General features: G+C 44.5%; 1 protein-coding gene across 3 annotated transcripts in view; it reads left to right on the top strand.

The window, feature by feature from the left end:
• The window catches only part of TNNT1 (troponin T1, slow skeletal type), a 46505-nt gene that overhangs the window by 16699 nt on the left and 1903 nt on the right, over positions 1–27903 (top strand). For 2 of the 3 annotated variants that reach the window (XM_033961375.1, XM_033961374.1), the window contains 8 exons: positions 15704–15712; positions 18345–18367; positions 18523–18583; positions 19173–19289; positions 21986–22063; positions 22839–22952; positions 25791–25900; positions 26384–26474. In XM_033961375.1, the coding sequence (XP_033817266.1) occupies positions 15710–15712; positions 18345–18367; positions 18523–18583; positions 19173–19289; positions 21986–22063; positions 22839–22952; positions 25791–25900; positions 26384–26474 (597 nt within the window). In that variant the 5' untranslated portion in view covers positions 15704–15709. Of the gene's footprint in view, positions 1–5263; positions 5297–15703; positions 15713–18344; positions 18368–18522; positions 18584–19172; positions 19290–21985; positions 22064–22838; positions 22953–25790; positions 25901–26383; positions 26475–27903 lie in introns of all 3 variants that reach the window. The other variant, XM_033961376.1, reaches the window with a different exon arrangement.

A 27903-nucleotide genomic window follows, 5' to 3' on the forward strand; every position in this document is an offset into this window, starting at 1 on the left:
AGGAAGCGCAAAGAATGTACGTCCCCAGTTTCAGGAAAGGCTGCAAGAACAAGCGATCAAAGGACCCGGTTTGGATGTCAATAGAAGTAAAGAGGGCGAATAAAAGACAAAAAAGTATCTTTCCAGAGTTGGAAAAAGGACCCAACAGAGGAAAACCGTCAGGCGCACAGGAAATGCCAAAAGGAATGCCACCGGGAGGTTAAAAAAGCAAAAGGGAAATACGAAGAGGGGCTGGCCAGGGAGGCGAAAAACTTCAAGGCATTCTTCAGTTACGTTAAGGGGAAGCGACCAGCGAGAGAGGAGGTGGGGCCGTTGGACGATGGGGACAGGAAGGGAGTGATTAAGGAGGATAAGAGGTAGCTGAGAGGTTGAACACGTTCTTCTCGTCGGTTTTCACGAGCGAAGACACTTCTAATATACCAGACTCAGAGGACCTCATGAGTGGGGAACAGGCTGAGAAATTAGAACCACATAGAGGTAAGTAAGGAGGATGTCCTCAAACAGATAGACAGGTTAAAATGCGGCAAATCACCGGGCCCGGACGGGATCCAACCCAAGGGTTCTGAAGGAACTAAGACAGGAAATAACGGGCACAATCCAACATGTTTGCAACCTATCCTTGAAACGGGTGAGGTACCAGAGGACTGGAAATTGGCAAATGTCACACCCATCTTCAAGAAGGGATCGAGGGGTGACCCCGGGAACTACAGGCCGGTGAGCCTGACTTCAATTATAGGGAAGATGGTGGAAGCTATGATCAAGGACGGCATTTGCGAGCACATTGAGAGGAATGGCCTACTGAGAACAAGCCAGCACGGATTCTGTAAGGGGAGGTCGTGCCTAACGAACCTGCTGTACTTCTTTGAGGGAATAAGCAGTCGCATGGACAAAGGGGAGCCCATAGACATCATTTACCTCGATTTTCAGAAGGCTTTCGACAAGGTGCCACATGAAAGGCTACTTAAGAAGCTTTGGAACCACGGGGTGGGAGGGGATGTGCACAGATGGATCGAGCACTGGTTGTCGGGTAGACTGCAGAGGGTTGGAGTAAAGGGTCAATACTCTGACTGGCGGGGAGTCACGAGCGGTGTGCCACAGGGATCGGTGCTGGGGCCGTTACTCTTTAACATATTCATCAATGACCTGGAAAAGGAGGCAAGTGTGAGGTTATAAAATTCCGCAGACGATACCAAACTGTGCGCAGAGTTAGGGACCAGGGAGGAGTGTGAGGACCTACAAAGAGACCTGGACAAGCTGGAAGACTGGGCAAACCAAATGGCAAATGCGCTTCAACGTGGACAAATGCAAGGTCATGCATATAGGGAAAAAGAACCCGTTGTTCAGCTACAAATTAGGGGGGGTATTGTATGGGAGACAGCAGACTCGAGAGAGACTTGGGTGTGCTGGTGGATGCATCACTGAAGCCATCTGCACAGTGGCGCGGTCAGCCTCGAAAAAAGCCAACAGGATGCTGGGCATCATAAAAAAGGGCATAACAACCAGAACACGGGAAGTCATCATGCCATTGTATCGAGCGATGGTGCGTCCGCATCTGGAATACTGCGTTCAGTACTGGTCGCCGCACCTCAAGAAGGACATGGCGGTACTTGAGAGAGTCCAAAGGAGAGCAACGAAAATGGTTAAAAGGGCTGGAACACTGCTCATACGCCGAGAGGCTGATAGGCTGGGGCTCCTTCTCTCTGGAAAAAAGAGGCTCAGGGGAGTGATATGATAGAGACCTTCAAGATCATGAGGGGCATAGAGAGGGTGGATAGGGACAGATTCTTCAGACTGAAGGGGACAGCAAATACAAGGGGGCATTCTGAGAAACTGAAGGAGATAGGTCAGAACCAAATGCAAGGAAGTTCTTTTTCACCCAGAGGGTCGTGGACCACTATGGAATGCGCTACCGGAGGAAGTGATCAGGCAGGGCTACGGTTCCAAGGATTCAAAACAGGGATTGGACGGATTCCTGAGGGATAAAGGGATCATGGGATACTGAGGGAGGAGCTGGGATGTAACAAAGTATAGAAAGTTTGTCAGGTAATGAGTATAAACCAACCAGGTCGTGCATGTGCAGGACCGGAGGGCTGGGACTTCGATGGGAAGGCAGGACCAAATTGGGAGGCCAGGTGGCAGGGGAGCCCCTTTCAGATGATTCAGGACAGGTTGTGATCTGTTTGGGCCGCACGCGTGAGAGCGGACTGCTGGGCAGGATGGACCTATGGTCTGACCCGGCAGAGGCACTGCTCTATGTTCTTATGTTCTTAACCACCCACCTCAAACCCCAAGTAGTCAGGTCTCAGGATAGGTAGTCGGAACTGCTCACCTGCCTACTTCACAGCATACCCTGGAGAAAGCCACAGGACAACAGCTGAAATGTTGGTTTCACTTACTCAGACACAGCAAGACCCACGCAACCGCAACACTCATAATGTCAGCTGTGGAAACCTAAGAGAACATGAAAACATCACGTACAGACCTGTCCTTGTTAGAGAGAAGCCCTGCATACATGGTGTCCCACTTATCTACCCTGTGTTATTCTGATTCCTGAGGGGTCGGAGCTTTTCATCCACCCTCTGGTTGCTCTAAATTAAGTCCGCCAGTCCTTGTGCCACATTGAAGCCTCAGAATGCCCAGCGAAAGATACCCCAAGGTCCTCCCAACATAGTTTTATTGGAATTATCCCAGGACAAGAAGGCAGCTATTCTCAACATATGGGTGACGTCATCATGGAGCCCGGATGCGGACAGCTTTGCAAGCAGACTTGCTTGAAGAACTTTTAGAAAGTTTGCGACTGCCACACCGTGCATGCGCAAGTGCCTTCCCGCCCGACGCAGGGCATACATCTCCTCAGTTCTCAGTTTTCCGCGGAGCCAAGAAGTCCTATTTTGATGCTCTGCACTAGACTCAGTTCTACTTCGTGCCTTCTCTCACCACAGCTCGTGTTTTGTTTCTTTACAGGGTCACTGTGTTTTTCTTACGCGTTTTATAAAAAAAAACAAAAAACTTAATTTGATTTTTCTTTTCTGTCATGGCGGGCTCAGCCTGCAGGCTTTGATCTCGCTGAGGCTATTTTTCCGTTTATGTCCCAGCCAGTCACACACTTCAAGAAGTAGCCATTGCCAGCATGCGATCTCCCTCACTGACCCACATAGGTGGTGTGTTCAGTGTTTGGGAACTGACCATCGTCCAGTCATGTCAACAAGCAGGGAGGAACAGGATCTCTCCCTCTTTGCCAGGAAGCTCTGAAGGTCTGGAATTGGGCAATCCTGCACAACACCTTCCTGAAAGCTGTCTTTATTCAAGGAGAGAAAAACTGTCTGGCGGACAAATTGAGTCATCTTCTACAACCTCACGAATGGACAACCAAGCCTACCACTAGACAATGCTACAATTCAAAATGGACTAAATTTTCTGCTTGGTGCACCATTCCTCACAAGGAGCCTCAATCTACCTCCTTGTCTTCAGTTTTGGATTACCTGTTCCATTTGTCTCAATCAGGCCTCAAATCCACATCCACTCGAGTTCATCTCAGTGCAATTGCTGCTTTTCATCAGCCTGTCGAAGGGAAACCCCTTTCTGCTTATTCTGTGGTTTCCAGATTTATGAAAAGTCTTTTCAATGTCAAACCACTTCTCAAACCTCCTCCAGTGGTTTGGGATCTCAATGTTGTTCTTGCTCAATTGATGAAGCCTCCTTTTGAACCAATGGCTTCAGCTCATCTCAAATATCTTGGATAGTGGTTTTTCTTATTGCTCGCACGTCTGCTCGCAGAGTCAATGAGCTACAAGCTTTAGTTACAGACCCTTTCACAGTATTCCATCATGACAAGGTGGTCCTCCATACTCATCCTAAATTCTTACCTAAAGTGGTTTCAGAATTTCATCTCAATCAATCCATTGTACTTCCAGTGTTTTTTCCAAAACCTCATTCTCATCCTGGAGAAACAGCTCTTCATACTATGGACTGTAAGCGTGCTTTGGCTTTTTATTTGCAAAGGACTAAGCCACACAGATCTACTCCTCAACCTTTTGTCTCCTTTGATCCAAACAAGTTGAGACATCCGATTTCAAAGCACACCATCTCCAACTGGTTAGCTGCTTGCATCTCTTTCTGCTATGCTCAGGCTGGACTGCATCTACAGAGTCAAGTCACAGCCCAGAAAGTCAGAGCCATGGCGACATCAGTGGCTTTCCTTAGATCTACTCCTATTGAGGAAATCTATAAAGCTGCCACTTGGTCCTCGGTTCATACTTTCACCTCTCATTATTGTCTGGATTCCTTTTCCAGACAGGATGGCCATTTCGGCCAGGCAGTGTTACAGAATTTATTCTCCTGAATTGCCAACACTCCCACCATCCCATTCTGGTTAGCTTGGAGGTCGCCTAAATGTTGAGAATAGGCTGCCTGCTTGTCCTGGGATAAAGCACAGTTACTTACCGTAACAGATGTTATCCAGGGACAGCAGGCAGCTATTCTCACAACCCTCCCACCTCCCCTGGTTGGCTTCTTTGCTAGCTATCTGAACTGAGGAGACATGCGCCCTGCATCAGGCAAGAAGGCACTCGTGCATGTGCGGTGCAGCAATCGCAAACTTTCTAAAAGTTCTTCAAGCAAGTCTGCTTGCCAAGCTGTCCGCATTCGGGCTCCGTGGCTGACATCACTCATATGTTGAGAATAGCTGCCTGCTGTCCCTGGATAACACCAGTTACGGTAAGTAACTATGCTTTCAGGTAGGCCTCCCCCACCAGCACATCGTTCTGGAATAAGACCTCACCAGAACGGTATGGCCAGATGGTCTTCAGCACAAACTATCACTGCACGTGTGACATCTGTGTTTTGCTGGCTTATTTTTGGATATTAATGTACTCACCCATGTGCCGTGTTCCTTTCCTAATCATCAAGGTTCGTCTTTACGGATAGCGTGATGGTATTTTGGATAACAACACAGGGGAACTTCATATGCTCAGCACATCATACCTCTCAAGCTCCTGAGATGACGCGATGGGGAAAGATATTTAAGAGGGATCTGGGGGGGAGAATGACAAGTGATTGGTTAGGGTGGCTCTCCCCTTTGCAGGAAGGGGGTGTTGAGAGGTGTGATGGGGTGTGTGTGTGAGGCGGCTAAGCCTCCTGTCCCTTCCTTTTGGAGGATGAACTAACTGCCTGTGTTCTTCTTTCTCTTCCTGCTCTAACTGGTTCTTTTTTCATGGCCTCGCCCTGCCCTGCCCCTCTCCCCTACTTGTCTTGCGGTGTGCAGTGACTGAAGAGCCGGCTCCTGTGGAGGTACCAGGTATTAACACATTTCTCTTCACTTTTAATGACGACCAGACGAGACCAGTGCAGGTGGCAGGAGGTGCAGAGATAAGCTTTATATGCTGCCAGTTCACATTCCCTTACTTCTGCCCTTGCATTGATAAGATTCAGTTTCTCTCCTCTTTGAATTTCTACTAGAGAATGACACGGTGGATGTTACCCACGGCTAGCCGCGAGTAGAAGCGGGTATCCCGCCAAAACAGTGGAGGGGGGAAAGGTGCTCACCACAGGTACGGAGACAAGGCCATCCACCGCTCCGTGGAGTGGTGAATGGCCTTGTCCCTGTAGTTAAGGGAGGCAACGCTCGTGGTCTCCTTCCTTCCTACCTACCCGAATCTATCTATCTCCCTCCTTCCCCCTTACCTTCGCGGCACATTTTAAGGTTTGAGACTTGTTGAAAGCTGCCGGAGCGTACGTGCATGTGTGGGCAGAAGCTTCTCCTCTGACGCAACTTCCGGTTGCGTCAGAGGAGATGCTTCCGCCCACACATGCACACGACTGCACGAACACTCTGGTGGCTTTCAACAAGCTACTCAAACCTTAAAACGCATCGCGAAGGTAAGAGGGAGGGAGATGCACGGACCGTGCGAGGGGTGCCGAAGGGCAGTGAGATGGTGAGAGGGAAGGGTGAATGCTACGAGGACGGGGCAATGAAGGGTACGGCAGGGACAGGGCAATGAACCGGACGGTGGTCCAGTGACGGGGCAGTGACAGGAACAGATTTTTTCCCTGTGTCATTCTCTAATTTCTACTTCTCTGTTTTCCAGTTCCATTCTTTCTCCGTGTGTCTCTATCTCCTTCAGTCCCTCTCTCACCCCTTTCCTCACTCTCATCCCTGTAATATCCCCCTTTCCTTAGCAACAACAGCAGATGAATCCAGAGACCAATGGGATAGCACACATCTACCAGCAGGTGAAGATAGAGAAACTAATTAACAGGTGGTCCTATTGGCTGGCACGCCTCCTGCATCTTCAGTATGCTCTATCTCCCAGCAGGTGATGGTCGCTATTCAACTAGCTCCTGTTGATATTTCTCTTCAGTGAGATGGCAATTTTATTCTCCTGTTGAGGTTTCTCTTCAGTGAGACAGGGGTGTCTGGCTGAACGGTACCGGCTTTACAGGTTACACCTGGGCACTCCCAGGTCCCTGCCTCACCCTCCCTCCAATGATAGAGGGTCTGACTGGGTCTCAATGTTTTTCTTCTTTTCCTTCACTATAAAAAAAAAAAAAAAAGAGACCAGTGACTATTAAACAATTCTGCCCTCATAGTGCTGAGCAACTGGCATCTCCCGGCACTATCAACAAAGTTGTGAGTATATGTTTTATATGAACTTCTTTTCTGGTTTCTGCGGTTTCGGTGTGAGTCTACAGAAGGAATATGTTTTTTTATCAAACACTATATTTTGTAGAGTTGTGGAAATGGTTTAGTGACTGACAAGTAAATTTACATTTAAATGAAGTTTATTCAGTAAAGGGCTTCGGGTGTATGGATAGAGCTCTGTTGACAGAATTAGTGCCTTCCCGCATGTTGTAGGCGCGCCTTGTTTTCATACTCTGGCAGCAGCGCCACAGCGTTAGTGGGATTTCTCCCTGAAGCGGACTCTGCTTGGCAGTTCCCGCAGCTGAGTGGAGGTAAATATTTGGACGGCTCCGTGTGTGTTCTTCACATAGCCGGTTCCTGACTGAGCGCAAGAGGCATGCACTTATTTTCCTAAGTTGAGAACGAAGCAGCATTCCTTTATTTCTCTCCAATGTTCATTTTAAGCATTTTATGACAGTGTGAAAAATATTTTAATGATTGGCTCTGGGTAGGTTTTTTAATGCATTGTTGATAGAGCCAGCTCATTTCGCCATTAAATCAGCACGAGCTTGGGTCTCCGGCGCTAGCGGGGAGCACCGCAGCGTTCACAGACTTTGTTATTGCAGCTGACCTTAGGTCACTATCCTGCAGCTTCCCTGTTTTCGGAGTTCTACACGTCAGGAGTGTTTGAACAGCATTTTGCCACTGTTGTGTTTCCCCACTCTATGCTTGAAAGACTTAACTACTTTAATTGCGACTGTACTGTTATGCCCCACGGTGCTTAAGAAAGAGATTCTGCCCTGTGCTCAGCCGCTCAATCTCGTTTTTTTTGCCTGTTATGGGTCGGCAGAAGGAAATTGCTGCACAGTGATGTCAGCGGCATGAGAGTACCCTGTGTTTCATACGGATATTCTTCTTTTCTCTCTCGGTTGTCCCTGAAGAGTGAGTCTAAGAAGTTTAGAGGTTTTCTTCTTCTTTGTGCCTCTGTGCAGCGCTGTGTGTATCTGGTAGCACTATAGATTTGATTCCTGAACTGTCTTTTCTATTTCTAGGGTGCCAAGGACTGCAAGTTTCAAAGCTTCTTGCACAGATTTCTCAGGTCATCATCTTCTCATGGCACCTGCTAGACAGTCCTTCAAACTGGCAAGAAGAGCTTTGTGGCTCCTTCTAACCAGGGACAAGTTACCTATTCTCCCAAACCCACAGAGTAGCAAATGCTATGTGGCTGTTTGGAATCATAGCTGAAGCTCTCTTTAGGGATGTGAGCTTTGTTCTCGATAACAATTAGGGTGCAGATTATCTCCCATGGGGCGGTCAATGCAGCTTCTAGATTCCGTCTTCACTTTAAAGGCAGTAAGGTTTTGGCTAACATTGCATGGAATTTAGTACTGTTTTCAGAATTCTGACATATTCCATCTTACATTGCAAGCTGGATTTTTTTGTGGGAAAGTTCCTTTCTTCTTCCAGAATTTACTAGCTCTTGTCCAGCCGACTGTCTGCTACTTCATTCTGAAGGGGTCTTCACTTCCTCTGGTAACTCTTTATGCTTTCTCGTGAGGGGGGAGGACACTATGATGTCAGGACTAGGGGGCTTTGGGCATTTTCCAAGATGCTTGAAACTTTGAATCCTCCTCCCATTTCAGATTCTTTCTTGGAGTCACCATGTATTGAGCTTCCTAAGGTTTACGTTTGTGCGAGACCCCTTTTAAGTGTTACTGGTACTCGGGGCAATAGTTTTAGTTCTTCCGGAACTAAGGAAGTTATTCCATTTTACTTCATAGTGCCTAAGATGGGAGAATTGGTCAGACGGGGGCTGGATCTCATTCTGATAAATTAGTTTCTCAGAGTTAGACATTTCCGGAGAAAAACTGTGAGAATATTTACAATTTCCCTATGACGCACCAAATTTGCACTATCTTTCGCTTGGCAACGCTATCAGTTTTGGCAGATGCCATTTGGCCCTAGCCATGGGCTCCATGAACATTTTTAGAAAATGAGGGCAGTAGTGGCCTTTGGCGCAACAGGAGATTCAGGCACTTTCTTTCTTAGACGACTGCTTGATTCGGGAAGTCTTCCAGCCAGGTCAATTTGTCAGACACAAACGGCGATTTCTTATATTTGAACTTCTTTTCTTCAATTCTTTGGATGTGAATCTTCAAATTTCCAAAGAGCTCTTTTCTCCTATACTAATTATTGGAATATCAGGGGAATTGTTCACGTAGGAGAGGAATGTGTTTCTTCCAGAGACTGGGGCAACAGTGTAACATACAATAGATGGTCCATGCTCAGATTTTGTGGTGAGAAAGTCTATCTAAACCCTTTTCCTGTTCTGTAAAATGATGCGCTGACAGAAGAGGAAGATGAGATTCCACCCATTGAAGTAGAACCATTACTTTACTCGCCAACTGAGTACATCACCGTATTTTCCTGGCTGTAGAGAAATACCACCGTCATAACACTGTCCTAAAAGAACCTTTATCATCATTCCAGAAGAATGGTCTGAAATTCCTGAAAACGAAGATTAATCTCCACTGAGCCACCAAATTATATGAGTGATGCTTGAGGAGCCCTAGTAGATATACAATTGGAGCCTTGAGATACTGGGAAAACACTGGAACAAAAGCGACTGCTGTAGCGTTCTCATGCTGAAGCAAGCCGAAGTTCCAGTGGAGTCACCACCATAGATCCTAGAACCTGTTACCAGAATCCCATACTCTTGTTCTTGGTGACTGAAGAAGGCAAACCTGATGACTGTAATGTTCTCCTTTGTTCTGCAGGAGGTGCAAATCCCTTCTCATGCTGAATGCCCATCGGGAAGTTCCCTCAATCAGCAGGCTCAGGGGATTCTACTCATGTTACTTCTTAGTCCCCTAAGAAGACCGGAGGTACTGAGACCCATCCTGGATCTCAGAGCTCTCAACAAATTTCTAGTAAGAGAGAAATCAGGATGCTGTCCCATCAGCCCTGCCTTTATCCTCTCCTCAATCAGAGACAATTGGCTATGCTCTTGGATCTCAAGGAAGCCTACAACACATATTCCAATTCATCTGGCTTCTAGAAAGTATCTTCGCTTCCAAATCAATTGCTGTCATCACCATTACAAGGCACTTCCCTTCAGCCTGGCATCTTCTCCCAGAGTCTTCACAACGTGCCTGATTATAGTGGCCGCATCTCTGATCACATGGCCTTCAAGACTTTCCTTACCTGGACGACTGGTTGATCAAGGCTGTTTCATCTCAGGAAGTGGTCCAAGCAACATCTCAGACTTTTCTTTTCTCCAGGTTCTAGGATTCGAAGTCAACTTCCCCAAATCATATCTCATTCTGACTCAACATCTGCAGTTCATTGGAGCAATCCTAGACACCACTCTCATGAGAGGGCTTCTTCCTCTAGATCGCCTTCAGGCTTGTCATCCGTCTGTGTCAGCAGCTGCTTCCTCTTCAATCTGGTTTCTGCCAGACACATGATGGTTCTTCTAGGTCCCACATGGCCTCAACTGCTCCATGTACCACCATTGCAAGGCTGCATCGTCGCACCCCTCAGTAGGGCACTTGCTTCTCAGTGGTCTCAAGCGACGGATCATCTCTCACAACATATATCTGTGACATCATACTCTTCTGCAGTCACTTCAATGCTGGAGGAAACCTCTTCCAATCTCTCCAGAGGTCTCCTTTTTCACTTGCCGCCTCATCACAAGGTCATCACGATGGACGCATCCCCTTATGCCTGGGGGGCTCATATGGACGATCTCCAGACTCAGGGTCTTTGGACCGCCAAGAAACAGAAATTTCACATCAATTTCCTGGACTCAGAGCAATGTTTTATGCCTCAAGGCTTTTCATCATCTTCTCTGCCTCACAGTCCTCCTCAATTTGCACAATCAAGTAGCTATGTACTACATAAACAAGCAAAGAGGCACGGGCTCTATTGTGTTGTGTCAGGAGGTCCCAAAAAATCTGGACTTGGGTGACAGCTCGCATCTATTCTTGAAGGCTGTCAAGGGAGGAGAAGAATTACCTAGCAGACAACTTCAGCAGAATTCTTTTAGCCTCACGAATGAACCCTCCTCCACTCTGCAACTCTCCAGTCCATCTTTGCTCAATGGGGCACTCTTCAAGTGGACTTGTTTGCGGCTCCTTTACAATCACCAGCTGCCCCCAGTTTTGCTCCAGACTTTACTCTCCTCTCCGTCTCGCAGCAGATGCTTTTCTTCATGGATTGGACGGGCCTGTTTCTTTATGCATTCCCTCCACCTTCCTCTCATGTTGTGAACTCTGTGAAGCTCAAGAGAGCGTGTCAAACAACCACCATGATTCTCATTGCTCCACAGTGGATCAGGCAACATTGGTTCTCCCTTCTACTTCAACTCAGCTCCAGGAAGTCCATACCTCTTCCAGTATTCTTACTCTGATCACTCAGAATCAGGAATCACTTCTTACATCCCAACCTGCAATCTGCACACTTGACATGCTTGGTTTCTCTCGGGCTGAATCCATCTCACTTACATCTTTCTCAGCCTGTTCGTCAAATTCTTGATGCATCCAGGAAACCACGCCACTCATGCAATGTTACCAACAAAAGAGGAACTAGGTTTTCTCTTCCTGGTGTCTTCTTCATCATCATGATCCAACTTCTTTGGCAGTGGAATTGGTGTTGAATTATCTTCTTCATCTATCTGACTCTGGTCTCAAGCTACATCTATCAGAGTCATCTCAGTGCTGTTGCAGCTTTTCACATCACCAATTTGAGGGTAAACCTTACTGCTCATCCTTTGGTCTCCAGGTTTTTGAAAGGACTTTTTAATGTGAAACCACCTCTCAGCCTCCACCTGTCGTATGGGACCTTAATGTGGTTTTTTCAGTTTGATTAAAGCCAACATTTGAACCAATGGCCCACAGCTCATCTCAATTTTCTCACCTGGGGAAAGTGGTTTTCCTTATTGCTCTCACCTCTGCCAGGAGGGTCAGTGAGTTTACAAGCATTAGTTGCAGATCCAACCTTCACAGTTTTTCCTCACAACATAGGTGGTTCTGCGTACACATCCAAAGTTTCTTCAAAAGTTGTCACCGACTTTCATCTCAATCAGTCCATTGTTCTTCCAGTGTTTTTTTCTTAAACCTCTTTCTCATGCTGGAGAACACTGCTTGCATACTTTGGACTGTAAGCGGGCTTTGGCCTACTACATTGACCGGACAAAGCCACATCAAACATCTCCTCAAACTGTTCATCTCTTTTGATTCCAAACAAGTTGGGGCATTCTGTTTCCAAGAGAATGATTTCTAACTGGCCTGGTTGACTGCATTTTTGTTCTGCTATGCTCAGACTGGACTGGTACTGGAGAGTCGTGTCACAGCCCACAAAATTAGAGCTATGGCAGCTTCTGTTGCTTTTCTTAGATCTACACTGTTGAGGAAATCTGTAAAGCTGCCACTTGGTCCTCAGTTTATACCTTCACTTCTCACTATTGCCTGGAGTCTTTCTCCAGGCGGGATGGGCACTTCGGCCAATCTGTATTACAAAATTTATTTTCTTAGGCCAACATTCCCACCATACTATTTCTGTTAGCTTGGAGGTCACCCATTTGTGAGAATATGCTGCCTGCTTGTCCTGGGATAAAGCACAGTTATTTACCGTAACAGGTGTTACCCAGGGACAGCAGGCAGATATTCTCACATCCCACCCACCTCCCCGGTTTGGCTTCTTAGCTAGCTTATCTTAACTGAGGGATCGTGTGCCCTACGTCGGGCGGGAAGGCACTCAGGCATGCGCGGTTCGGGCTATCACGAACTTTCTAAACACTTAAAGTGGCCCGTACCAGGGGTTCATCAGCAACGCTACCTATTTGTGAGAATATCTGCCTGCTGTCCCTGGATAACACCCATTATGGTAAGTAACTCTGCTTTTTGCCCCCATCTCACTCCTGACTTTCTGCTCTGAGGGTTCTCACTGAGTCTCCTGCCCAAGTAGACGTTTAAGTCAAGGTCCTCCTTTCCCCTCCAAATCCTTCACATCTCCTCTGTCCCCCTTCCCCGTCTTCCCTCAGTCTCTGCACCAATTCCACCTCACAGGGCAACATGTCCAGGACATGGAGCCCAAGGTTACCTCCACTGCATTCCCCTGTGCATTTTTCACATCCCTCCCTCCCTCTCCCAATATATTTGCATATGTGGTTCATTCAGATCATTCCCTCCCTCTCCCAATATATTTACATATGTGGTTCATATGCAATATATTCTATACATGTGTAATATGTATAGCTTGCTGTGTCTTGCAATATACTGTACGTGTAACTCTTAGCAGACCCCAGGGCAATGGAGTTAAAACTGATACTCCACAGCAATTATTCATAGAACAATGATGAAGAGTGGAAAGACAGTCCCATGACAGATCTCTTGGATACTGGAAAAAAGGAGCCCACTTGCAGCTGTTGAAGACTTTCTGATGGTCCATATTTCTGCTGGCCCTTATCCTGCGTCACCACCAGCTCTGCCTTCAACGGTGGCCTGGTCCTTTGAAACACAGTGATAAAGCCGTCAGTTGGACACCATCTTCAAGTTTTTAATGCTAATATTTGCAATGTGGTGCTGGGAAACAAGGGCATGGTGACTGAGCTTGGACTAGGAGTACTTCCAGCCAGCCAAAAACCCTCACGCTTCTATTTTTCAAAGGTTTTCACCCACCTGCCCAAAAATACTAGGACTAGGGAGCATACAATGCAGCTAATAAGTAGTAAATTAAACTCTGGAATTCGTTGCCAGAGAATGTGGTGAAAGCAGTTAGCTTAGCAGGGTTAAAAAAAGGTTTGGATAATTTCCTAAAACAAAAGTCCATAAGCCATATATTTCTAGGATAAGCAGCACAAAATCTGTTTTCTTCTTCTGGGATCTTGCCAGGTACTTGTGACCTAGGTTGGCCAATGTTGGAAACAGGATACTGGACTTGATGGACCTTATGATCTTATGTTCTTCCCTATCCCAGCACTTCATTGCCTTTAAGCCACTGCCTCTCCATGTTAAATCTGATCTACCTCCTCTCTATATATACATTTTCCCCACCTTCCTATAGCAACTAGTTTGCCTTTTGACAATATTTTCCTGTGTTCTCTGTGTTTTTTTGGCCTGCATTGAAGATTTTAACAAGGCACATTTTTCTTTTGTGTGTGTTTGGGGGCTTTTGACCCATCACCCTTTATTATTTTTTCTTATGATGTTCGATTTTATTTTAATAACATTTTTCTCATTTCACTCTTGGAATTTTTTTCATAATACGGTGAGGTTTTTGGTTTGCTTTTTACTGTTTTGGGTTTTTTTCTTTTTTTGCTTGGCATTACTTCTCACATGTCTGTTTGAGAGATTTTGTGGATATTGTTTGGATTTTTTTTTTTCCTTAATTTTCATTCTTCAATTTTTTTGTGTGTTATTGTTCAATGAGGAAAGCCACCTCTATTATCCACCTTCCAGAGGGTCTCCAAGACAAGAGGAGGGAAGGGAAGAGGAGCGCCCACCCTGATGATAAGAAATTTATTTAAATTTAAGGAGGGGGCAGCCAGATTGTAATTGACCTATTCTGGGTCACCAGAGATGGACCCATTCCTTTTTTTAAGTATTTATGTAAAATACTGGCTTCAAAAGTACTGAAGTAGAATGTCTTATAAGAAAAATACTCAAGGAAAAATACTTTCCAAACTTGCACTTTGTTGTTCAGTACAAATGTACTGCTTATGTGTAACTAGTTACAAGTAAAAATAGAGCAAAAAATGCCTAACTTGTTACAAGTAAAGAACTGCAAATTGTACTTAAGTACTGAAATGAAGTACAAGTACTTAGTTACTACCCATTTCTGGTCCTTGCTAGTTCAGCTGCACTCAATACAGGCCAGGTTTTACCAGCAGTTCGTCTTTTGGGGCTTTGTAGTTTTTCAGCTTTTCTTAGAGAGAGAGAGAGGAGAGGACTAAAGTCCCAAGATGCACTGGGATAAGCCAAGAAAACATGCCCTTAATATACTGCACACAGACAAAACAAGGAAAACTGCAGACACATGTACAATGATACAGATAAAGTTTATTAAATTGATTGCGGTTAAAAACAACACCTTAAACTAAACCAGGGTCTCAAAGTCCCTCCTTGAGGGACACAATCTAGTTCAAGTTTTCAGGATTTCCCCAGTGAATATGCATGAGATCTGTGTCATGCACTGCTTTTCAATGCATGTTCATTGGGGAAATCCTGAAACCGACTGGATTGCGGCCCTCAAGGAGGGACTTTGAGATCCCTGACTAAACCAATGTACTGCAGTCATCTGGCACTGCCAACATCCCACCATTTTACCAGCTCTAATGTGGTTTACATATATACCCTTTAAAGCCGGGATGCTAAATTGATCCAGTTTAAGGGTGGAGATTTAGATCAGGTCCTGGATTCCTGACAATCCCTGATGATTCTGGTACTTGTGCCAATTTCACGTGATAGAGAAGCATAGAATATAGTTATCACAGAAACTTGGGATGTAAGTGTTTACAGGCTGTGCTTGTTTCATCTTACTCAAGAACAAATGTAACAGGAATCTGAAACAGGACAAAGTTTCATATTGTTACAGCCTGAGAAACGAGGTAACTAACAATGAAGAAGTAACACCAAATACAAAAGGTGGGCGATAACTGGACACTTTTTGCTTATAGTTGAATTCCTTAAACAGATCCACTGCACCTAGTGGCCTTCCATAGACTGCAGACTTTAACTTCTGGCTGTTGTATTTCCTAATATTAAGTTCAAAAGAACCAGAATTCTCCCTCCCTGTACTAAGCCCCTGATTGCTCTGTTTGAAATCCATGCTGATGTGTATCTGAGCTGCTTCTCACTTGCTAACATCAGAGACACATGTGAATCATTTCTACTCTTTTTCTTTAAGTGCAGAAGAGATATTGTTAAGGAATTGGGCATGAGAATAACTCATATTTTAGGAATAAATACAGGAACATTATAACAGTAATCCTTTTTTTAAAATTAATAATTCATCTTTTCCATGTCTTTCTCCTGTCACTTATGTGCTTTTGGCTCTCATTCTTTGATGGGTTTCATTTGACAGCACATCATGGTGAGTACGGACTTTCCAAATCCTCAATTTGTGTGCATTTGTCTATCTGTCTTGTCAATGATACAGCCATGTTGATAGTACAAGATGGAATAAAGGATGGATGGGTGAGAGATGGATTTCCATGTGTGGATACAAATGATGATGCAAATAGAGGTGAAGATTTTGTGGATATGGAAAAAGCAATCAGAAAGGGAGGGAGGATGGTGGATAGATGGATGGGAATCGGAAGGATGGGTGAGTAGGACATATTGGTGAGAGACTGGATACATGTATTATGGACAGGAATGATACTGATAAATATATAAATGTGGATAGAGAACCAATCAGAAATGGGGATAGATGAGATAGTGGATGGGAAAAGGAAATGATGGGTGAGTAATGGTTGCTATTGTTGGTTTATCACTCAAACTACCTACAGGATTGATGTGACACTTTCTGTGCCCTCTTGACCATTGTGCTCTGATATACATTGTAATTTGGTTATTCCAACTCTATTCCAACTGTATCACTTGTTAGACCGGTATAGTTTCTTACGGATGGGTATTATACCATAGCTGCTACCAGCAGGTGGAGGACTGAGATCAAACTTGTATATCAGTATAGCATCCCCTGTACTAATCCAGTCTTCCTCAGTCTCTGGTAGCAGGTGGTAGGCTATTTTCGGTTCCCCTCTTAGCCCTGTTGGAACTTTGTTTTTGGACTCCTGGTTCCCCTTTTGTGCCGTATTGAGCTTGGACGGGTCCTGTTTGGGGATCCGTCCTGACCTTGGGGTGCTAAATTCGGCGGGTCTCTTGCTGGGTCCCTCCCATCCACCTTCCTCCACCTCCCCCATATTTTTGTAGAAGGGCCTCAGCCGGCAGCCTGGTCCCCTGGTTGTTCAGCCCTCCAGCTTGAGAGCCGTGGAGTCTGTACTGTAAGTAAAAAAAAAAAAAAAAAATCCTGAGGTGTGCCGGTCTAAAGGGCTCATTTCCTTTTATAACTGCCTTTTCTCATCTAACCAGCACTTTCTTTGCAGCTAGGGCGCTTTCAGCATGATGAGCACATTTAAAGGGAAAAAGTGCTCATTGTGCTCCAGACACAAGGTACTCGCGGCCGGCCTGTGCAAGCTTTGTGCAATCTGTAGCAGTGGGGAAGCCTTATTGGCAGCGGATGCCAGCGGCCAGGGCACCCTGCCGCATGTACCTCGCAAGTTGGATTTGGATCATGGGGAAGCCCGGGCTTCCCCCGACACCCACACAGAATTTTCCTAGGTTCTATTTGGCTATTCGGCAGACTGGATTAGTACAGGGGATGCTATATTGATATACAAGTTTGATCTCAGTCTCCACCTGCTGGTAGTAGTGAGGTATAATACCCATCCGTAAAGAACTATACCAGTCTACAAGCTAACAGAAAGAAAATTAGCAGGTAAGAACCTAATTTCTCCTTATAGACTATGAGATCTAGTACTTCCAATGTGCAGGATCTGTTGAGTGGACAGGCTGCCAGAATACATCAAGCAACAAAAAGATTTTTGTAAATTAAAAAAAATTGTTAAAGTGTTGTCTTTTTTTTAAAGATGAAGTATAATGGTTGATGCCTTTTATTTGGCAATTCTGATGTTTTTTGACATGTTTGTTTTATTATTTTTTAAATTGTGTATGTTTGGTTGTAATCCACCTTGTTTAAAAGCAGAATATAAATAAAAACTATAAAGGTGGGTGATACATGTAAAATGGATAGAAACGATGATGCTAATTGATGTGTGGATGGAGAACTGATCAGGGGTAAGGGGAGGATGGTTGGTAAATGGAAGGAAGTGTGGATAGATGTAGGGGTGAGAGATAGATAGGTGCGTGATGGACAGAACTGGATGATGCTAATGGATACACAAGCTGAGTGTAGGGGAACAGATGAGTAATGGATGCAAATGGATGAGATGGGGAATAGGTGGATGGGGAATGCATGAGAAGGATTGTGGATAGGTAGATGGGGGATGGCTTGTTGAATGGATGATGGATGGCAGATGATAAGAGCATAAGAATTGCCGCTGCTGGGTCGACCAGTGGTCCATCGTGCCCAGTGGTCCGCTCCCACGGTGGCCTCCAGGTCAAAGACCAGTGCCCTAACCGAGACCAGCCCTACCTGCGTACGTTTCTAGTTCCACTTTGTCTTGAATCCATGGAGGGTGTTTTCCCCCTACGACAGCTTCCGGAAGAGTGTTCCAGTTTTCCACCACTCTCTAGGTGAAAAAGAACTTCTTTACGTTTGTACATGAAATCTATCCCCTTTTTAACTTTAGAGAGTGCCCTCTCGTTCTCCCTGCCTTGGAGAGGGTGAACAACCTATCTTTATCTACTGAGTCTATTCCCTTCATTATATTAGTAGGTAGATGAATGGATGAAGAATGGCACAGGGAGATAACTAGGTGAATACATGATATGAATGTGTCTATGACCTTCTTGATTCTTCTACTGGGCTCCATTGCTGAGTTATATGAAAGATACCCAATGCAGCAGGGTGTCACTCTCCCACTGCCAGGCTGCTGAGATATGTTCAGGGGGATTTGGGGGTGTTGATTGGCTGCTGGATGGGCTTATGACCACAGAGGTTCCTGATCTTTCATCTCTCATTTTTTTTCTTTCTTCTGCAGAGGAGGAGCGTCCCAAAACCCAAGTAAGTAAATTGGGGAGGAAGTGCTACAGGGAGGTCCTGTTTACTCGGGGGCGGGGGGGGGGGTTTCCTCCTGGATGTGAGGGAGAATTGAGGTGTTGGCTGTAGTTTGTCACTGTCCCAGGAGATATGTCTCTGCTTTTTTCTCTCAAAAACAGGCCGATGGTTCCCCAACTTGCACCTCCCAAAATCCCAGAGGGAGAGAGGGTAGATTTTGATGTAAGCCTCCAGCCTTTTCTTGTTTTCTCTTCTTTTTGCTTTCCTTTCTACACTGCTTTTCCTCCTTTTGTTTCTCTCCTGTTTCCCCTTTCTCCTGGGTCTTTGTGTTTCTCTCCACTGCTCCTCCACTTTTATGGGTTTTCTTTGATTTACTTTGTTTCCTCTTTTTCTGCCTCTCATTCGTAAATTCTTGTTTCCTTGTTCTTGTTGCCTCCTTTCTCCTGCCCCTTGGTATTATTCCTCTCCTCCTTGTTCTCTCCCTCATTATCTATTTCTCTCTTGCTTTTTTCTCCCTTTTTCTCCTTGCTCCCCTTTGTATTTTTGTTCTTCTTTCCGTAGTAGGTCTCTCTTGTTCGCCCTTTTTCTTTCTCATTCTTGAATCTTGTTTCCTTGTTTTTGTCAACATTCTTCTGCTTTGGGTATGTTTCTCTCATTCTTCCTCTCTCCTCGTTATCTTTTTTTTCTTTCTCTCATTCCCCTGTAGTTGTTTTTCTTGCTTTTCATCTTGTTCCCTCTTCCTTCATTTTGTTCTCTTTCTTCTTTTTTTTCTCTCTCTCTTTTCTATGCTGCTAGTCTCTCTCCATCACAGGACATCCACGGAAACGTATGGAGAAGGACCTGCTGGAGCTTCCAGACCCACATTGACGTTCACTTTGAGCAGCGCAAGAAGGAGGAGGAGGAGCTAGTTGGCCTGAAGGACAGGATTGTGGGTATTCATGGGAACTCTGATGCAAATTCCTTCCTACCTTCCATATGTGGCATTTCCTTATTTTTTAATAATTCTTTATTTAAATTTTTAATACAATAACTTAGTACCAAACACAAATAAAGTTGAATATGCCTCATAATATTTGTTAAACTAATAAAATAAAACATCTTACCAATGCTACAGTTTGAACATTCCCATTCCCTATCTTGCCATCCCCCCCCCCCAAGAGACCTGGTTCCAAAACCAGAATGATCAGATAGTTTCTTCGAAAGTTTCTTTTTCTAATTCAATATAGCTCCCCCCATATATCATTAAATTTTGCCCATTGATTAGTTAGAATGGCCGAAAGTCTATATTTTCACACACTATTCCTAATCGTTCCCTTACATCTCTCAAGGTAGGTACAATTTAACATACGCCATTGCTGAGCTGTCAATCTAGCAGTATGAATGTCAAGTCCAAAAGTTTAGATCGAGAAAATGTTAAACCTTCTATTTTTACTCCCAGCAGGGCCCTTTCAGGATTAAGCTTAAGTGGGGTCTGAATTAGTCTGCTTACATATTTAAAAACTTGCTCCCAAAACTTCTGGACCTTTTGACATTCCCACCACATATGATAAAATGTACCTCTTTCACCACATCCTTTCCAACAGCTAACATCACTCTGGTTGGTATATTTGCTAATTAAAACCGGGGTAGTATACCATCGTACTAATAGTTTAATAGCATTTTCCACCAGGAAGCAGCCCTCGCTATCTGAAAAAGATGTAATATAATTACCCCTCACTCGTCTATTGACCATTCCTTCCCAAAGTCTTTTTCCCATGCTTTCATATATGATGTTTTGGTTCTTTAATCATCATTTATAATTTTATATAACCAAGAAATACACCCTTTTGCTTCTGGATCTCCTAACCTTTTTTCAAATTCAGATTTCTTAAAAATTCCATTATTATTCATCTTATGTGTTAATATATAATTTTTTATCTGAAGATAAGGGAAAAGATCTCTCATTTCTAAATGAAAATAATCCTGAATATCTATAAAGGCTTTTAACCTCGCCTTCTTCAACTAATTGACCAAAGCATGCCAGTCCTTTTTCCTCCACTTTCTTAAAAATTCCCCCCCTGCCTACTTGGTATAAAGTCTTGTGCATATAATATAGGGGTGAAAAGAATGCCTTTTTCTCTGCCTAAAAGTTTTTTTCTAACACTTTTCCATATTTTCAGAGAACATTTACTGAAAGGATTGTTTAAATTTGTTAATTCTTTTTCCCCCAACCATGGTAAATATTTTCTTATACCATCTTTCCCATCTAACATTGCTTGTTCTACGTTTACCCAAAGCTTAGGAGGAGATGAATGCCATTCGACTATTGCTCTCATCTGTACTGCTTTATAATAATTCTCCAAAGAAGGTAAACCCAATCCTCCTTCCGCCTTAGACTTGAACATTGATTGCTTTCCGACCCTTGGCCGTTTTTCCTCCCCATATGAATCTCAATATCATTTTGTTCCATTTTTGAAAAGACTGTTTTGGAATTTCTATCGGTAATGCTTGGAATAAATAAAGAAACCTAGGGAGAATCATCATCTTTACCACTTTCAAGAGATGTGTAGCTTATTCCATCTATCTAAATCTATCTGAATATCTTTGGCCAATGGTATGTAATTTTGTTGGAACAAAGATGCCCAATCTGCTCCCAAAATTATTCCCAAATAGCGAATAGGACCCTTTACCCATCTCAGGGATATTGATCTTTGTAATTCCGTAATCTTCTCTATTGATGCTGAAATATTAATCACTTCCGTCTTATTTAAATTGGCTTTTAAACCCTGATAATTGGCCATACTCACTCATAATGTCTTTAAGGGAAGCTAGAGTCTTCTCAGATACCTCAACAATGGCTAATATGCCATCTGCAAACAAAGACAGCTTTTGCTCTTCACCCGCCACCCTCAGTTCGGATTCAGTAGGGTTTCCAGTAGGGTGGGCAGCTAGAAAATGTCCATTCCACGTCGATTCCTGTGTCATTTCTAGGAATGTTTGTTTTATCCCTCTATGCCCATTTTTTCCATCATGAGAACAAAGTTGTCGAATGCATGCTATTTTGAAAGAAGGTGCACTCGTTCTGAAGGAATGCACACATGGAGCGCATGCACATTGGGTGTCCTCTTCGCAAATAGCGAGCACTCTTGACAGAATGCGCTCTAGTATAAGTAAAGTATAAAAGACACCATTTCTTATCTTTCTGGCTGTTTTCATTTAGTAACAATGTGCGAAGACATGAGATAGGTTGTTGAAATTCCCCAAATTGTTGCAAATGGATGCCCAGCCCCAGATTCCAGCCCTATCTGCTTCTTTGTGAGTCTTCACCTGAGTAAGAAGTCCTTTCCTGCTTCTAGTGGTAGAATGAGGCCATTATTAATGCTGACTTGGCATCTTTGTTTGTATATACTATTAGGAAGAACACAGAGATGGCAAGTGTGATATCTGGGCTGTTTGTTGTTTTCTCTGTAAATAAGCACCATCATGGTGGACTCTGTGCCCAGCAATTTGGTGTAATAAATTCTGATAATACAAAGCTCCAGCCCATGTGTTACACAGAGAGATGTCCTGGCCTTGGCTTTCACGATGAGACTGTGGACAACTTTGTGGAAGCGGAGCATAGTCAGATCTGTTTTCCTCTGGCAGGAGCGGCGGCGTTCCGAGAGATCGGAGCAGCAGCGTGTCCGGACAGAGAAGGAGCGGGAGAGGCAGACGAAGCTGGCTGTAAGTACTTGCCTATGCGTGGTCGGTGCAGAGTTGGGGAGGGGGGGGCAGAGGGATCAGGACAGGACAATGCATCATTCTGACCTCATATATGAAATAAAATTTCATAAAATTCAGCTAAGCCAAATGTCTGACCAGAGATAAAGGACATTTTCCTCATTCCTACCACTTCTTATATAGCCCATGAAATTCTCCAGCCCAATGGGTCTCTACTGGAAACAGGATATTGGGCTAGATGGACCCTTGATCTTACCCAACAGAGCAACTCATATTTACTGATTAGCTATATAGGAGCATCAGATTTTCCTTGTATTAGAGGACCTTTAGCTCTTAGCTGGAGTAGATAGAAACTAGAGGACCATTAGGCTTTTTTTAGGAGTAAGTAGAAGAATCCCTGAGTGTTTTAGTTGAAAGTAGAATCCAGAACCAGCTGGTAGAAAGCAAAAGATCTAAGGAGAGTTGAGTTTGCCTTTGGGAATGGAAGTTATTTTCTTTCCCAATTTCTTCCCATTGAGATAAAAATGGAGCATGATCAGCTGAAGTTATGAAGGTTTTATTTTTACCTTTTGTAACCCCACAGAAAATATATATTTGCCTCAATGTGGGTAGTCTGAAGAAAGGTCCACCAGATGACCTAGCGTCATTCTCCATCCTAATTATGAAACTGCATTCAAGTAGGTCTGAAGAACAGAATGAGGGCAATAATAGCAGGTACCATGAGGTTAGTTAGAAAGATAGGTCTGCCAGTAACTGTTCTCTTCATTCTTTCCCACAGGAGGAGAAGATGCGAAAGGAAGAGGAGGAGGCCAAGAAACGGGCCGATGATGATGCCAAAAAGAAGAAGGTCCTCTCCAATATGGGAGCACATTTTGGCGGCTACCTTGTGAAGGTAACACAGCTTGGTCTTCTGACTCTTTTTTTTGCATGGCATCTTGAGGATTGTCAAGCAAGGTAGACTGCTTGATTAACCATGTTAATTAATGAGTGATGGGATCATTGCACTTTGAAATCACAAGAGCAAGAAGAAGACTTGGTCCAAACTCAAGAGAGATGTACAGAGTTGATCCTAAATGCCAAAGGAGAGACAATGAGATTTTTTTTGCCAGACAGCAGCCAATGAGAATCTTGTAGGCATTAAGGTATCAAGAACTCTGGGAGTCAGGGCTAGATATAGGCATAGGTAGCACAGAAAACCGCCTAGGATGCCAGCTTTTGAAGGGATCAAATACTGGAGCTAAACAGGACCAGATTCCAATTGCTCCAGGTTTAAGATATCTGTGGGAAAAACCTCCTCTCCCCACTGCTCTCCCCCCACCCCGATCCTGCCCATTGGAGCCAACATCTTAAATCCAACTCTGCCGGGACTCAAACCAGCATCAGAGACAGGATATTAAACAGTAGAGTTACAGAACACAAGGAAAACAGAATCTCCAATATATTCTCGTACACACACACATACATGCATACTGTACATGGCCCCTCTAGGACAGAACAGCTTTATGACACACCCTTAGAAAATCTGGACTACCAAAAGAAGCAGGTTTGAAGTTCCCAAGTGAAAATGAAATGAGTAGATCTCTAAGAATAACGTCCGAAAGGTTCGTAAAATCTCTGGTGTCACCTGGAGGCACACCTATAGTTTTCATACCAAATGAAAGAAGGATTCCTTCATCCACATGTGGGTCACAGCATATTGAAGGCATTGGCTATTCATGTCCATGCAAATAAGAACATAAAGTTGGATCTACAGAAAACTAACTACTAAAACTAGGAAAACTGACGGATGAAAAGCAATTTTCTGAGTCCTTTACAAACATTTTTAATACATGCTAACACCTTGCAGAGATCAGAACATCCCAGCTGCTCTTCAAAACATTCTTGATGACATCTATTGGGACAAATTAGATTGAACTATTGCCATCTTTCTTGATATATTAATTTCCTCAAAAGTCTTGTTGGAATTCCGGGGACCAGGTATGAAAAACATAGAAGACAAAAATTGTTTGCTGCACCAATTTGTCTTGGATTGGGAAAAATATCGGGTTATTGTATCATCTCACCCAGGCATATGCCGAAGGTTCCCAAGACGTTGGCAGTTTTGGAAGGCTAGTCTCCAGATATGTCACAGCTATGCAATTTTGCCTAATCTTTGCCAGTTTTAACAGAAGGTTTAAAAAGGGCTTTTGGAAGATTTTAATACCTTTTGAGGATGCTCCAAGAGAAAGCTATGCACTTCATTTTCTCTGATTCATATGGACTTGGACCATCAGGAAGCATTTGATCTCTCACATAGGGTGTTTCCTTTACTCTGTTAGTGTATAAAAAAGCTGGAGTCATCTGATCTAGTGAAATCAAATACTGTATCTCTGTGCTGCCTTCTCTGAGATAGGAAATTACTCACAAGAAAGGATGAATGTGAAGACTGGCACCATCTGTAGAAATGAACATATCTACTGGTCTGACAGTTCCCCAAAAATCTGGAGGAGTTGAAAATAATCAGGCACTTGAAGACAAGATGGGTATAGTGAGGGGTACTCTCCTCTCCATTTCACTTTAAGCTAGTATAAAGACCAGGTAGAAACATAGAAAGTGACGGCAGATAAGGGCCAAGGCCCATCAAGTCTGCCCACACCAATGACCCTCCCCTACCTCCCTTTGCGAAGAGATCCCACCTTTCGATCCCATTTAGCTTTAAAATCAGGCACACTGCTGGCCTCAATCACCTGCATCGGAAGACTGGTAAAGACTGGAAAGTCACATTTCATACAAGAAGGGACAAGGAAGACACCGAGACACTGGTGTAGTAAGAGAGAGGAAGGGGAGGGGGGAGGCCCACCCCGGGTGCGGTCTTTGTAAAGGGCGCAGGCACCTGTCTTCTCTTCCTCCCCTTGAGCGCATGCGCCCCTTCCCTTGTACCTCTTTATGAACTTGCTACCCTTCTTGGTGTTGCCTCTCTCTGATGTCACTTCCAGGCCCTGTGCCGATATGATGTGGGCAGCAAATTTGTGCTGTTGCTCTTGCCTGGAAAATTAAAAAGGTATGAGGGAAGGGGGGCACATGAGCGAAAGGGGGAGTCAGGAAAGAGCAGGAAGTTGGAGAAGAGGGTGGGAGAGCGGCTACACCACTGTACCAAGAGATAAGAGAAGCCAATCTGGCCTAGTGGAAAGCACACTGGGATTTCAAAATGAAATTACAGTATATGGCTTCTGGGCCTGTTTTGACACTACCCCCAGCGCCTCTTTCCCTGAAGAACACAGTACGTTTCCCTGCGGGGTGGGGCGTGGATTTTTAAAAGGGCTTTTTACCAGCAGAGAATCTCTTTGAAAACTGTCCCTGTGTGTTATGATCATCAACGGGCTTGATACGCCAGGTTAAGCAAAATGATGGAATAATTCATGTGGAATTTCTAGTGTCTTAGGATGAGCATGAATGCGTTACGTCCTGGGAAGCTTGCATGCAACAGAAACCCCATGGTGCTGGGGATCCACGCCTTAGGCCAGGGCTACTTATTTGAAGTCCTTGAGAACCAGAAGCAGGGCAGGTTTTCAGGATAGTGAATACAAATGAGAAGGATTGGCATGTGCTGCCACATTGGTATGCAAATCTCTCTCATGCATATTCATTGCAGATATCCTGAAAGCCTGGCCTGCCTATGGACCTCAGGGACCACACTTGAGTAGCCCTGCTCTAGGCTGACAAACCTTTTCCTCCGTGTGTCATTTCCCAGGCTGAGCAGAGAAGAGGCAAGAGACAGACAGGGCGAGAGATGAAGAAGAAAATTCTGTCCGAGAGGCACAGGGAGATCAGCGTTGAAAGTCTTAGTGAAGACAGCTTGAGGTGAGTAGATGCACTATATAGAGGGAAATGAGTAAGTTGTCGAGTTGAGATGTTTACTTGTAAGGATTTATTTACAACATTATTGAAAAATATGCTGCTTGCGCCGATGAACAGTTCAAGAGTACGCGGGTGCTCAAGCAAAGGAGAAGAGCAGGGGGCAAATGGTACCCAGGCATCACCACCCTGGGTGCCAAACCTCCCTAGCTACGCCACTGCGTATGTGTGTGTATATAAAGAGAGAGAGACAGACAAGTTTCACCTGCTTTGTGAAGTACAGACAATCTTATGTTAAGCAAAGTTTTTCAGGGAGTGCATTCCAGAGAGTGGGAGCTACTCTCGACAAGTTTCACTGGCATGATGTCCTTTGGAGAGGTCCTTGGGAGGACCCCTTAGTGACCTTGTAGGTGTGTAGAGGGAGATGTACTCCAGCCCTTTAAGGGCCTTGGGTCTGTTTTTCTAATGTATCCTGGTGCCTCTTTGCAGGGAAACGGCAAAAGAGCTCTCTGAACGCATACATGAGCTGGAATCGGAGAAGTTTGACTTGATGGACAAGATGAAAACTCAGAAGTACGATGTAAGTGTGAGACGCAAGTCCCTGTGGCACCACTCCATATAGGAGCCTTGCAGTGACACATTCAGCAAAGGTCCGAATTCAAAGCAGATTTCAGTAAATAATAAGAGGAAATGCTGAGGAAAAAGAACTAACCCTCTAGCCCAGGGGTGCCCAATATGTCGATCACTATCGACCGGTAGATCGCGAAGGCAACGCGAGTCGATCGTGGAGCCCATCCCAGTATCCGTGATAGACTCACGTTGCCTTCGTGATCTACCAGGCCGATCAGCCTTCCTCTCCCCGACGTCAATTCTGCCGTCAGAGAGGAAGTTCCGGGCCAGCCAATCGCTGCCTGGCTGGCCCAGAACTTCCTCTCTGACGTCAGAATTGATGTCGGGGAGAGGAATGCTGGGTGGCCTAATGCTTCTGCAGGGAGAGCTTGGGGCGGCGGTGGCTTGGGAGCCTGTTCCCCGATGGCCGTGGCAGTGGGGGAGGGCAGGGAGACAGAAAGAAAGAAGGGAAACAGAAAGGAGGGACAGGGAGACAGAAAGAAAGGGGGCATGGAGAGAGAAAGCGAGGCAGGGAGACAGAAAGAAAGGGGAAGGGGAAGGGAGAGAGGAAGAAAAAGTTGAGGGAGGGAATGAGGTCTGGAGGAGAGGAAGTATTCAGTAGGCTGAAAGAAGGGAAAAAATATTGGATGCACAGTCAGAAGAAGAAAGTGCAACCAGAGACTCATGAAATCACCAGACAACAAAGGTAGGAAAAATTATTTTATTTTCAATTTAGTGATCAAAATGTGTCTGTTTTGAGAATTTATATCTGCTATATTTTGTACTATAGCCCCCTTTTACTATACCGCAATAGCGTTTTTTAGCGCAGGGAGCCTATGAGCGTCGAGAGCAGCGCAGGACATTCAGCGTAGCTCCCTGTGCTAAAAACTTCTATTGTGGTTTAATAAAAAGGGAGGGAGGTATATTTGTCTATTTTTGTATGGTTGTTACTGAAGTGACATTGCATAGGGTCATCTGCCTTGACCTCTTTGAAAAAACCCTGGAATATAAATTATAATTAACATTTTCTCTGCATAAAATGTGCTTTGTGTTTTTTTTTATTTTATTGTTGGTAGATCATTTTGACTTGGTCATTTTAAAAGTAGCTCGCAAGCCTAAAAAGTGTGGGCACCCCTGCTCTAGCAAGTCCTGATGAGAGTTTCCCCACCAAAAGAATCTGTTGTGGCCACAAATGGTCTCAGGGAGAAGAATCTTTGGATTTTATCACTGCTAAAGGCTAAAGATACTGTTGATAGAACACCCCCCTCCCCAGTCCTCCAAATTCATATTGCTCAAGTACAAAGCAGGCAGACGCATGACTACAGCATGTATGAGTACCAAATTTTATCTTAGAGCAGGGGTCCTCAATCCAGTCAATCATATTTTCAAGTTCTCCACCA

The sequence above is a fragment of the Geotrypetes seraphini genome, chromosome 10 (assembly GCF_902459505.1).
Source record: "Geotrypetes seraphini chromosome 10, aGeoSer1.1, whole genome shotgun sequence".
NCBI lineage: Eukaryota > Metazoa > Chordata > Amphibia > Gymnophiona > Dermophiidae > Geotrypetes > Geotrypetes seraphini.